Source organism: Cyprinodon tularosa, unplaced genomic scaffold (assembly GCF_016077235.1).
Source record: "Cyprinodon tularosa strain WSP-4 unplaced genomic scaffold, ASM1607723v1 ctg294, whole genome shotgun sequence".
In the NCBI taxonomy this organism is placed as follows: domain Eukaryota; kingdom Metazoa; phylum Chordata; class Actinopteri; order Cyprinodontiformes; family Cyprinodontidae; genus Cyprinodon; species Cyprinodon tularosa.
Genome location: NW_024039001.1, coordinates 490,986 through 504,696, shown reverse-complemented (window position 1 = coordinate 504,696; position 13,711 = coordinate 490,986). Strand labels below are relative to the sequence as shown.

Below are 13,711 nucleotides of genomic sequence, written 5' to 3'. Positions count from 1 at the left end.
ATCTCCAGAGTGAGCCAAATGATCAAATCTGTCCAACTTTGACAGTGGGTTAAGGCTGCAGACAATCACAGGCAGACTAAATTTGAATAATTAAACAAGCAACCTGTGGAAAAATCATGATGAAGCTGTTTATTCTTCTGACAGGATACCAACTTGCAAATAACAATTCAGATAAACAACCTTTAGCTGTGTTTATGCAACAATTTGGTGAAGATGTAGCAAACAGAAAATTTTAAAAGTGCTTATAAGTTGCATTGGAGGGGTTTCTTTCGCTCTTACAAGTAAAATCGTCCACCGTGTTAAAGTGCTGAGCTTGGATGGATGGATGGATGGATGGATGGATGGATGGATGGATGGATGGATGGATGGATGGATGGATGGATGGATGGATGGATGGATGGATGGATGGATGGATGGATGGATGGATGGATGGATGGATGGAGATACATTTTCAACTTATTTTCTTGAAAAAATGTTTTAGAAAAAGGGGAAGCTAACCACAAGAAATAGAGGTGGTACAACTTTAAAATAGTATGTTTTTAACTTTAAAATACTTCACATGAAAAGTTCTGCTGGAGGTTTATTCCTGTTGTAAGGGAGTTTTTCCTCTCCACTGTCGCTACAAGCATGCTTGGTGTGAGGGATTGCTTTCGAGTCAATGAGTCAATGCAATAAACTGGTTTTCCTCAGAAAACTTTGAATCACTTTGACTGGATGATCTGTTGAACTGTAAAATGCCTTAAAGGAATAGTACACCCAAAACATGATTAGCCTTCATTTTCTACTCATCCCCATGCTGAACAACACTCTGGAGTACTTTTTTGATATCTCAAATGCATCTGGAGATCTGGGAGGCTTCTTGCTGTCTGCTGACATTCAAATAATGGAGGTCTATGGTGACCAAGACAGAAAGGTCCATAAAAGTCCACAAAAAACGTGTCAATATTCCTCCATACTGCTCGTCCAATGTATTCCAAGTTTCCTGAGTGGGTAGCATCCAGAATTTACTCGAAACAAAGTCATTTAGAATGTTTTTAGAGCATAAACAGTAGTGTATAGGATTTCCTGAAAGCGCGCACATGCGCGTTCACGACGCTACGGAAGCCGGCACACCAAACCAGCGCATTCAGCTCGGCAAAGAACTCATGCTCTTCCTCAACACTGAAGTCCTCAGACATTTTTCTTTCGTTGTTTCTTTCTTTGCACAGGTAAACAGCACATTTCTTCTTCTACGCTTGCATTATCGGCAGAGCAGACGCTGAATGCGCACTTTCATCTGGTTTGGTCTGCCGGCTTCCGTAGTGTCGTGATCACGCATGTGCGCGCTTTCAGGAAATCCTTTACACTACTGTTTATGCTCTAAAAACATTCTACATGACTTCGTTTCGAGTAAATTCTGAATGCTACCCACTCAGGACACTTGGAATACATTGGACGAGCAGTATGGAGGAATATTGACACGTTTTTTGTGGACTTTTATGGACCTTTCTGTCTTGGTCACCATAGACCTCCATTATTTGAATGTCAGCAGACAGCAAGAAGCCTCCCAGATCTCCAGATGCATTTGGGATATCAAAAAAGTACTCCAGGGTGTTGTTCAGCATGGGGGTGAGTAGAAAATGAAGGCTAATCATGTTTTGGGTGTACTATTCCTTTAAGATGACATGTGTTGTGAACTGGCGCTATAGAAATAAACTGAATTGAATTGAAAAACCGATTGCAGACATATTTTAGTTAAGAAACAAAAATGTTTCCAACATTTGACATTCATAAACATATACAGTTAGAGAACTAGTAGCATGTTAGGTATATTAGGTATACCTGTTCAATTGCTTTTTAACAAAGCCAGCAAATCAGACTGTCACATTTCAATTCATACAGACATCTGCATGTTCAAATGTAGCATTAAATTTGGGAGAAATGATTTATAGCATAGCATGGACGATAGAGATAGACATGCTGATTTCACATAAACATCCATTGAGGACAAACACAGCTAACTGATTTAAGACTTCTGATGAAAAAGAATACACTGATTTGAGATGATGGAAAGACAAGAAAAAACCCTCACTAAAACTAAGGTATGCAGAAAGCAAGCCCTGAATGCACAACACAGCAATCCATGAAGCAGATGGACTAAAACACAGACCACACTGGAAGCCTTCTGTCAGCTTAAAAACTGAAGCTACAATTCTCCGTGCACAACTATAACTGGATGATTGCAAAGCATTGCCAAGTCTGATTAATCTCAATCTCTGATTAAAACATGGCTTCATTCTGGCTTGTTTATAAAATGCTGGTGGAGGACATAATTTCTTGGCACAGTTTAGAGCAACTGAATCTGGTTTAAACCCCACAACATGTGTTGTTGTTAATATCGATTTCCATATGATCAGTATGTGCCCATCTTTAGTAACATGTCATCCTAGTTTCTATACAATGTCAGAAAAACTCAAATCATCTCCAAATGGTCCCTTAAAGAAAATTACTGTACTCTACTTTAGAGTGCTCAACATTTGTTAAACCTGAAAGCAATGGAGAACCTTTAAAGATGTACTGGGATGACAAATTAGATTTATGGATGTTTAGACAACACATCTGCAGTGACTGAGAGATGCCCCATGTCATTATGGACCCCAATACGTCATTGAATCTCTGCCACAAAGAATTAAAGTGGTACTCAACGCAAAATTGTGTCCAACTTGGTAATAGAAAGATGTGTGATGCAAACAAATTTGGCTTTAATTAAAGATACAAAGAGTGCAGTAATGGGTAAATCATTAAATTAGCAAGGACCAGACACTGCTTTCACCTGACCAAGTCCCATATTTGTTTTACATGAGGACGGGGAGTATGACAAACTAAAATATTAACACCTGACTTCATGCATACCAAAAATGCAGCCCTTATCAAGCTCTGCCAAGTGCTCATAACACTTTCTTCATGCCTAATTTTCCTAACCAAAAAACTCAAAACCACTACTTTTGATATAACCCAAACAAAATTATTTTTTGTTGCCTAGTCATTTAGTTCACCTGATATTGCTATGTAGATTATTGTTGACAAGTATAAGTAAATATAAGTAAATAAGATAAGTAAAATATATAAGAGGCGCCCATATAGTATTAAGACAAATTTCCCATGTAAGTATTAGTCTTTAGGATCCAGAGTCTAGCTAAAATTTTAAGTCTTTCAAATTTTGTAGAATTAAAGCAAAACAAGTAGTATTTCTTAATGTTTTCAAGAGAAGAGAATGTGAAATTTAATGTAAAAATTCTTTATAAAGTAAAAAAAATTGTCAGGCTTTTGCCATCTTTTTTAGGTTTTATTTTTAGTTTTTTGTAATTTTGTGTCTTTGTAGTTGTTTTCTTGTAGTGTTGTGATTTTGTGTTACTCTCTGCTGCCCCCCTGGTGCCCATTTCTTTTCCCATTGGCTCCCTTCTAGTGACTTCTATCCACACCTGCTCCATATGAGCTCATTAGCCCATTCTTTGTTCTGTTCCCCACATATACCACCTCTGCAGTTCCTCATTGCTGCTTTCTTGTTGCGTTGTTGTTACTTGGCTCCCTTTGTGTGTTTCTCTCTGGCCTCTCCTGGTTTATTGCTTTTCAGTATCTTGATTTTGGATTTAGCCTCTGAAACTTTCCATTAAATCTGGAAACTCATCTCTGCCTCCTCTTCTCTGCATTTGGATCCTCAAAAACCTCGAACAAACCTTGACAAAAATACAATGTACGTGTGTGCTCAGCTCCCTCCAATGGTGTAAATAAAGATCAGGTCAACCGATTGCCCTCTTTATCAGACTGTGTTCACTTGTGTTTTACCTAACCTCAGTATAAATCCAGCTGTTCTATATACCTCCGACATTCACTGGAGAACAAACCGCATCATGAATAAGGAAAACTAACAGACAGGTCAGGGATAAAGTTATAGAGGAGGTAAAAGCTGAGTTAGCTCATAAAACATATCCCAATACTTGAACATCTCACAAGCTCTGTTAGATCCATCAAAAGCTAAGTGGTCCATACTAATTACTACGTGAGCTGCAGATCCAAGATCAGATTAAGTGCACTCAACAAACCTGACCTACATAAAAAAAAGAAGTCCTGTATGTTGTTTGATCGATATAAGGTGTTATATTCCTGTGGTTCCTAACTTTGATCCTCAGAGATCTCTGCCCTGTATGTTTCATATGTTTCTCTGTTCTATTGCACCTGATTTAAACGATTGCTCCTCCTCTGTATACCATCAGGAGCTGCGGAGGTCTATTAATCACCTATTCAGTTAAGGTAGGTGTTTGGTGTGCAAAGAGAAACATAAAACAAGCAGGAAAGGAGTCCCAGAGGAGCAGGGTTGGGAACCATCTGTCAGCTGAAAACAAGATGCAAAACTCTATTTGTTAACAATCAATCAATTATGGTTTGTGTGCCTGTGCACATTAGGCTGGGCAATTAATTGCATTTGCAATAAATCCCAGAAGCAGTCAACTTTGGTCACATTCCATTTGACTAGAATAAGACATTGACTTTCTCAGTGCAGCCCTATAGATGGTGGTCATTTCTTAAAGTGGGTTTGCCACCACACAGAAGGGAAGAAAGAATAGCAGCTACTGTAGCATGTAGATTCACGCAGTAGAAGTAAGCATTTTTCCAAGCAACGGTAACAGCAAATAGCTTCTACAATAAACTTTGGACTAGCAAGCTTTCAAGGTCAGAAGAACAATGAAACCCTGGGTTGAAACATCTACATGCTTGTTTTTGAAGCAAAGGAAAGTGGAATCGCAATATTGGTAGAAAGAAAATGCAATTTTGATTTCTGGAAAAACCATTTAGCCCTGAAGTATTTCATCATCAAAATTTGAAGTAGACTATATACGGTATATATATATATATATATATATATATATATATATATATATATATATATATATATATATATATATATATACAGTACAGGGACAAAGATGAGTTCTACAGAACAGCTTGCAGTGGTAATATACTCAGCCACTGGCAGGACATCAACCCAAAATATTTAGCTACAAGGAATTAGTTTGAATTAAAGAATATTATTATTTTTTGAACGGTGCAGTCAAAGTCCAAATTAATATCTAATTGAACCAAAGGCTGATTAATGCTTGACGTGTCTGAGAGGTCCACAGGGCACCACTTGAGAAAATAACATCACTTTAATTTTGTTCACAATGCCAACCTAGAAAAAAAAGGTTACTGTGCAGAGAGTTCATAGCCAAAAGACATTAGTGGCAGGCAACAGGTCCAACCAGTGACATTTTCCCATCAAATAGACATAGAGATCAAATGGTTTCGCCCATAAATATTACCAATACCAACTCTAGGAAATACATTCATATCACTTTTGGATGTCACAAAGGGGCTGTGAAAATGTTGGATACAACTGTGTTTTCTACCTCTACCTGTGTTGTAAGGTCGTGGTCTGTGTCCTACACTGCCACCTAGAGTCTATCAGGATACTGGGCACAGCAGGTAAAAGCCATAATGAATATAAAAAGCTGCAAACGCTGTGTAATCAGCATACAGGAATGTAAGTCCATTAGGCATAAACCAACTCTTCATCTGATTCAGACTAATTGTAACTTACAAAACAGGAATAAGCATATATTGTCAATTTTCACAATTTTCTTTGTTTAAAAGTTGTACCATTTTTCTGCAGAGTAAAGTTATGAATGTTTTTTTTTATTTGTTTCTTTTTTGCGCTCTCACATTGGTGTCAGGCCTCCACTGATAACAATGGAACTCAATCTTTGTGATGCAGGGAAATTATACTGAAAGCAAAATACTGTAGGTAATAAAAGATGCATGGTGAACAAACATACTATATTACCTTTCATATTTAAATTTTCTGTGCAAATTTCATCCTACCCTATGGTGTAAATATTGGTAAGCAGAGACAGAAGGTGCTTACGGGCCCCTGACCTCTTAGGGGCCCCATCACTGACATCTGGTAGGCCCCCTACGCAATTGTTGACTCTGACGTCTCTATGCAGATGTAATGGTGCGAAAAATTCCTCTAAAACACACCTGATACTAAGGGGAATGACCACGCTGGATGGTAATTATACTGCATGCATGCCAGATTTTAAAGGTATACTATGCAACCGGTGTTGATTTTCCAGCGAGGCTCCCCCCAGAGGGCGAAAGTAAAAGTGCACTGTCGTAAATATGCACAGCTGTTCTCCTGGTTTCTCCGTCAAGCCAGGCGCGGTTGTTTTGAGCTTAGCAGACAGGCGAATGCAACGAATGACTAACACAGTGAAAGTATGAACATGCACACAGAGAGAGAGAAACCATTCCAATGTTACTTACAATCGCATCAGCAGAAACGCGAGGTCCGCGTCAGCCTTGCAGCCTTCTTTTTATTTTAGCTCTCTCCATTCGGAAAAAGCTTGCCCGATGTTCACCCGTGTACGACTCCTCTCTCTGTCCGGAGCCCTTTTCCTCTTTCTTGCCTGCTCCGACATGGGCTTTCGCTGTTTTCACGCTGGTTCCGCCATGATAACTGCACAAAGATCGCCACTGTGCTAGCAACGAGCATGCTTTTAACTGGGGGCGTGTAGCAGTTCTCGCCGTAAAGCAAGACCGACTCTCGCGAGACTTCTGAGCCTGTGGGTGCGGGCCGAGGGATCCTGCAATTGCAAGTGCGGTATTTCCCCCACAGACCACCGGGGCGGCCGAGAATACCTTTGTTCAACCTGAAATGACTCATTTAATCATCCAAAACGTTATGGAACACATTAATTAACTGAAAAATGTTGCATAGTGTGCCTTTAACATGATGGTGAGCCATTTAAACACGAGACCAATAGCAAAGCAGACAGGGGTACTTTTAATTACTATGTTAATAACTGTGTATAGTTTATTAGACGGTTTGTTAAAAAAGCCCTTGCGCTGTCTGTAACATGTAGTGGTGCGCTGTCACCAATGGTTCCATTCAAGGAGTTCCTGTGTATTGCTGAATGTGTGCATCGATGACTGAAAGACATCTTCTGCCTCTATTTATCTGTTCACTACACTATGTTGAATTCATGTTAATGTGCATTTAAAGACATTTCAATTAGTGGAAAAAATTGCAGGGCGGAATATAAAAATGTCTAATAAACCAAAACTTTTGCAACCCCCATGCAATAACTCCATGGACCCCCTAGGGATTATGGACCCCCTGTTGAAGACCTCTGCATTACACCATTGTTCCTACCTAAAAGGTCTACTTCAACTGCTGATGCAAGAGGGACAAGATTACTATCCTTAAACCCATGTGAGGGGCAAAAAAAATAGAGAAATATAATTCTCCACAAATGGCCCGTATAATAATAATAAATAATTGAACTTTAATAATCTCATATTGGAGAAATTTATCATTTAGCATTTAACCCATCCCCTTGGGGAGCAGTGGGCTGCCATTGTGCGGCGCCTACTTTGTATTTTATGTGAAATGAAATACAAAGTAGTTCTTAGTTTTTCAGGTTTTTGACAGTTTTTCAGGTTTTTCACATTTTTTCAGGTTTTTGACTGCCCCCACTCAGACTCTGAGGTCCCTATGCTCGCCTCTGCTGGCATCAGAGGAGTTTGTCTGTCTCTCCTGCTGTCACTCTCACAGCAGGATGTATCATCAGCCACTGATCATCAGGTGTTAGAATGATACATGGACACTCTCCCGTGAACGCACCTCCCACGCAACATACACACATCTACTCCTGTGCGCCCCTTCCAACCCTCCCCTCTTCTTTATCCCCATGCGAGGTTTTTCAGTTTTATGAATCTTTCCAAGTTAAGTCAGGTTGTTATTTCAAAAGCATACCTTTCATCCACTCCACCACCTGGTTCGTACTCCATTTGCTCACCGGCTCCATCACCAGCGCCATCGAGGAAACTTTGCTTGGACTCTCCGTTGTGCGCAACCTGGTGGTGGTAACCCCAAAAGCAGAGCCCCCTCCTCCTTCTCCTCCTCCTCCTCCCTGTGTCTTTCCAGCCCTCCTCCACCTCTCCCCACAGCCAGATGACTCCTTACTTATCAAGGCTGGCTACACTGGTCCCGGTCCTGTCACCGGGGTGCCGGTAGGTTCCGTTACCGCGGCAGTTTGAGGCGGCAGTGTCCGCTGGCTGCATCCCTCTTCCAGAGCCTCTCTCTCTGGCTCTCTCTCTCTCAGTGCGTCAGTCCTGCTGAGTGTGTGCGTGACAGCTACGAGAAGCGCGTGTAGGTGTGCGTAGAAGCAGTGAGTGTAGGATAGTTAAGTCACACCGGAGTCAACATCTCTCTCTCTCTTCTTTTTCCCCCTCTTCAGATATGATTAATCCACGCACGCGCCTTGTGGGTGGCTGTGCGCGCGCGCGTGTCGGTGTATTTCCCAAAGGAGCGATGGAATCATGTAGGGATGATGGAGATGGGGATGATTCAAAAAGATATTGTCGGTGGGGAGACATTTGAGATTTGAAAACGTGGGATGCTGGCTTCAGCTGCTGTGAGGAAACCTAATGAGTCTTCAGCCTCCAGCTGATGTCTCTTCTTCCCAATTTGGACCCTATAAATCAGGTGCAGTGTTGCACCTGAGCGAGACAGTTCATCTTCCCTTCAAGGCCTGCACAACTTGGTGCAAATGTTTGCAGTTAACAGTGCAATAGATGACTCTTGAAGTAACAGAAGCATTTCTGTAATCAAATTAAATGTTTGTTTTTGGGGATTCAAAATAGAAACATATGGTGGCCCAGAGGTGTCAAAACTAATACAAAAGCCACAATACAAATACAAAAGCCGCAACACAAATACAAAAGCTGCAACACAAATACCAAAGCCGCAGCACAAATACAAAACCTGCAACACAATTACAAAAGCTGCATTACAAAAACAAAAGCCGCAACTCAAATACAAACCCGCAACACAAATACAAAAGCTGCAACACTAATACAAAAGCCACAACACAAATACCAAAGCCACAGCACAAATACAAAACCCGCAACACAATTACAAAAGCTGCGTTACAAAAACAAAAGCCGCAACTCAAATACAAACACAAATACAAAAGCTGCAACACTAATACAAAAGCCACAACACAAATACAAAAGCTGCAACACAAATACAAAAGCCCCACAACACAAAAACAAAAGCCGCAACACAAATACAAAATCCGCAACACAAAAACAAAAGCTGCAACACAATTACAAAAGCTGCATTACGAAAACAAAAGCCGCAACACAAATACAAACCCATAACACAAATACAAAAGCTGCAACACTAATACAAAAGCCGCAACACAAATACAAAAGCTGCAACACAAATACAAAAGCCACAACACAAAAACAAAAGCCTCAACACAAATAGGAAAGCCGCAACACAAATACCAAAGCCTCAGCACAAATACAAAACCCGCAACACAAATATAAAAGCAACAACACAAATACAAAAGCCGCAACACAAAAACAAAAGCCGCAACACAAAAACAAAAGCTGCAACACAATTACAAAAGCTGCATTACAAAAACAAAAGCCGCAACACAAATACAAACCCGAAACACAAATACAAAAGCTGCAACACTAATACAAAAGCCGCAATACAAATACAAAAGCCGCAATACAAAATCAAAAGCCGCAAAACTAATACAAAAGCTGCAACACAAATACAGAAGCCGCAACACAAATAAGAAAGCCGCAATACAAAATCAAAAGCCGCAAAACTAATACAAAAGCTGCAACACAAATACAGAAGCCGCAACACAAATAAGAAAGCCGCAATACAAAAACAAAAGCTGCAGCACAAATAAAAAAGCCGTAACACAAAAACAAAAGCTGCAACACAAATACAAAACCCACAATACAAATACAGAAGCACAAAAAAACAAAAGCCGCAGCAAAAATACAAAAGCCACAACACAAATACAAAAGCTACAACACAAATACAAAATCCACAACGCAAATACAAAAGCTGCAACACAAATACAGAGCAAAATATTTGTGCTGTGGCTTTTGTTTTGGCGTTGCAGCTTTTGTATTTGTGTTTCAGCTTTTGTGTTAGTGTTGACACCTCTGGGTCACCATAGGTAACAGTGACAGTGAAGACCATAATTTAACACATGTAAAACCTGAAAAATGTGGCCTGCATTTGTCAGCAAGGCTGCGATATTAGCAATCTTAGAAGATCTTAAGTTGATTTGTGGAAATGTTGAATTAATAGTTTACTGCTAAATTGCTTTGAACATACATAACAAACAATACAAAGAAAGTACACCCTATTTATCAACATTAAAAGAAATTAAAAAGAATAAGCAGTAGGAGTAGAATGTGGACACTGTCATGGCTGAGAAAAAGTGACCCAGTTAATACAGAGTTGAAGATCTGCACTTGTTAGTCACCTATAAGCAGGGCTGGATTTAGGAAAATTGGGGCCCTAAGCAAGAACAGGCAGGGGGCCCTTTGATTTGAGAAGACAACACATAAAACAGACCCAGATACAGAAATTTTAATAGAATAGACATACATTATTCGTTCTACATTTTTCCCCTCTCTTCTTGTCCCCTTTCTTGATGTTTTTCTCTCTATGTTTAGTACTCAACTGACTTATTATGCTGTCCCAAAAGTAATGAAAGATTTTTTTCCAATCACTAAGCATGCTGATTGCTCCTTTCTGTGTTTCCAAAAAGCTGATGGCAAAAGTAAATAACGCAGTCCTTCTTTTCACTGTAAACAAGCCATGATCTGCTTACCTGTTCTCCATTTTTCATTCGGATGAAATAATAGCTCATGACAGCAGACAAGATAGAGGAGAGCAGGAGGCATGTTTACCAATCTACTTGCTCTAGAGAGCAGAGTTTGGTGCTTTTATATGTTGTTGCCAAAGTCTCCAATTGCAGAAAAAAATTGCTAGATTTGGCACTAGGTGCTTTTTTTTAAATAAAAGGGCTCGAGGGGTCTGAAAAGTTGCTAAATATAGTGACAAAAGCGTTAAGTTAGCAACACAGCTTATCGCGCCGTTTGTTTTCAAATGGTTGGCTACTGTCTGTTTGTAACTTTCTGAACATGTGCAGCAAATGGACTGATCCAATGTGGTGGACACATTATAAGCGTACTGATGGTATTTTAACGAAAGGAATTTCATCAAAAACAAAATTCATGTGCACAAATAAGGAATGGTTGTATTAACCATACATGGAAACAGAGTTTTGTTGGGCCCTAAACTTGGGGCCCTAGCAATTGCCTGGTATTGCCTAGTGGTAAATCCCCTATAAGCACTACACACTGTAGCAGCTACAAAGGTAAAGATATGATTTTGCAATGTGCAGATACTAAACAACTGAAAAAAGTTGAGGCCAACAAGATAAATAATTGTAAGGTTACATTTATGACAACACTTCTATTGGGAATGCACAATTTATACAAGTAATCTGTTCTTGTTATGATAAGAGCATTTATGTTGGTTAATTAGCAGACAAAGGTCATAGAAGCTGTTGCTCTGTGACATAATCATTTTAAATATCTCACTCTGACAGTTGACAGAGGGGCTTTTGTGTCAAGATGTTAACAATGGCTTACCTTGAAACCTTAGGGCCACAAAGTAATGTTGCTACACCATTTTCCTACAATCATTGTCTTTCTTCTGCCACCATCCAGAGTTTCAAAATGTGTGCCATTATAGTCATTATATAATTCACATTTTAATAGCAGATCTGCAAGGTTTTAAAGGTCCACCTCGAACAGCTTTTCACATCTACTTACTGAAATTTGCATCTATTCTACAAAAAGCCCTAAATGAATAAAATTGGGAAGAATGTGTCTGAATGTACCCGACAAAGTTTCCATTAGCAGTTCAGGAGAAAATATTGGCCTTGGTGAACCCTTCCAACTGCCCCCCTAGTTAAGATTGAGCAGTTATCCAGTTAGGGCTTGAGCAAACAACATAATTTAGATGCTAAACTAAGGCTATGTTCACATAGCAGCCTGAAGTGACCCAATTCCAATATTTTTTGCCCATATGCAACCTGTTTCTGATCTTTTCATGACCATCTGAACAACACAGATTTGATTTTTTTCCAATCCGACCTAGGCCACCTGGCTATGTGGTCCTTAATCCGATACAAATCTGATTTTTTTCAAATGTGACCTGTGTCCAAATGGCCAGGTCGCATTCATCCGACCCATACCCCATTAATACCCGACAAAGTTCAATATTCTGCGTCTTGCTACGCAGAAGTGGCAAAGAAAACAACAACCATGGCAGATGATAATGCGATGACATCGCTAGATGTGCTCCAGCACTACCATCCATGTTTACTTCCATAAACACAGAGCATGCTGGCTTGTGACGTCATTACCTCCTCTACTGCGCACGCGGGAAACTTGTATGAATGCAGTTCATACAGGCGATCACATACATATCGCATATATTTGGAAGTGTAAATGCAACACAAAAAAATCGGATTTCACAAAAAAATCGGAAATGAGCATTAAGGCCTGCGCTTGAACTTAGCCTAATTCAGTCTAGATCCTCACACTAAAATGAACAATGTTAAGTTTAACATAATCTGAAGAAAAACTTTTGTGAGAAGACTATGTGTAACCCCGCATACCATTGACTGTATATGTATATAACCAATAGAAAGCTTTGTCACAGCCCCAGTGAGAGATAATAAGTTTTTGTGCTGTCCCAATGGCATGCGCTCTGAGCAATGAGCCATAAGGCCCATATAAAAACCCGGTCTGATCTTTAACTGAACTTTTCTAACACAAAAAATGTGCTTTGATCTAAACCATCTGTGTCCATCTCCTCATAAACCAGTTTTCTACAAGTTTTAGATGTTTTTCTGCTGTAACAAAGCACAGAATTACCTCATCAATACGTCATCAAGTCTGAGAGATGCAGCTGTTCTTGTCCAGGCCATGGTTCTCGACTGGAAAAAGTTTGACTCCCTCCTCTGGATTAGGGCTAACCTAGGGTTTAGATCTACTCCATTTCATTTCATCCATCACAAAATGTGCCATTTAGCAATGCCCACTGGACATAACTAAGAACAGTTCCTAGGTTTGGACATACAGTACTCACCTCTTGTATTGAAATGTACATTTTAAGGGTCTCACATACATTCATTTACTGTGTACATACTAGGAGCTGTAACATTTTAGTCTTCGTAATCTACTATACCTTTACCACATTTATTTTTACCTTAATTTCTCACATTGCCATGCTGTCATTGGAAAAGCTTTACAGAAACAACAGAGAGAAAGTCTAGAACTGTAGGGTGCCATTTCTTCTCCACTGCAAACCAGCCATCATGGCAGAAAAAGTGGCTGTGATGCTAGTGACTGGTTATCTGAGCAGTGTATCACTGCCAGCTAGTGCCTGGAAAGCCTAAATCATTCCTAGACAACACATATGCTGTCATAAAAAAAAACAGCATTATGTCCACATGGAGTTTTCCTCAATTCTTCCCAGACATTCATGAACATATGTCTGCTAAATTTTTAGGGGGCCTTAACTCTTCGCATGTCTTACAACAACATGCATAAGACCTGGCTAATGTTTTTTTTAATGAATTAATGCTTTTTTCATTCGTCAAAAATAGACTGCACACTTTCTGATGGACAAACTAGAAGAGCTCTCTGTCATACCGCAGCAGCAGGAAGCCAGTAGACAATAACTAAATTGACTAAAATGGTAATGATAGAGTTTGTCTGAAGCAAGCCAGGTTAG

The 13,711-nt window shown here is 39.7% G+C and overlaps 1 protein-coding gene across 1 annotated transcript in view; it reads right to left on the bottom strand.

Moving 5' to 3' along the window:
- The window catches only part of cnksr2a (connector enhancer of kinase suppressor of Ras 2a), a 94,640-nt gene extending 86,377 nt beyond the window's left edge, over nucleotides 1–8,263 (bottom strand). The window contains exon 1 of the mRNA XM_038291111.1: nucleotides 7,835–8,263. Within this exon, the coding sequence (XP_038147039.1) occupies nucleotides 7,835–7,898 (64 nt within the window). The 5' untranslated portion in view covers nucleotides 7,899–8,263. The remainder of the gene's footprint in view (nucleotides 1–7,834) is intronic.
- Between the last annotated feature and the right edge of the window lie 5,448 nt (nucleotides 8,264–13,711).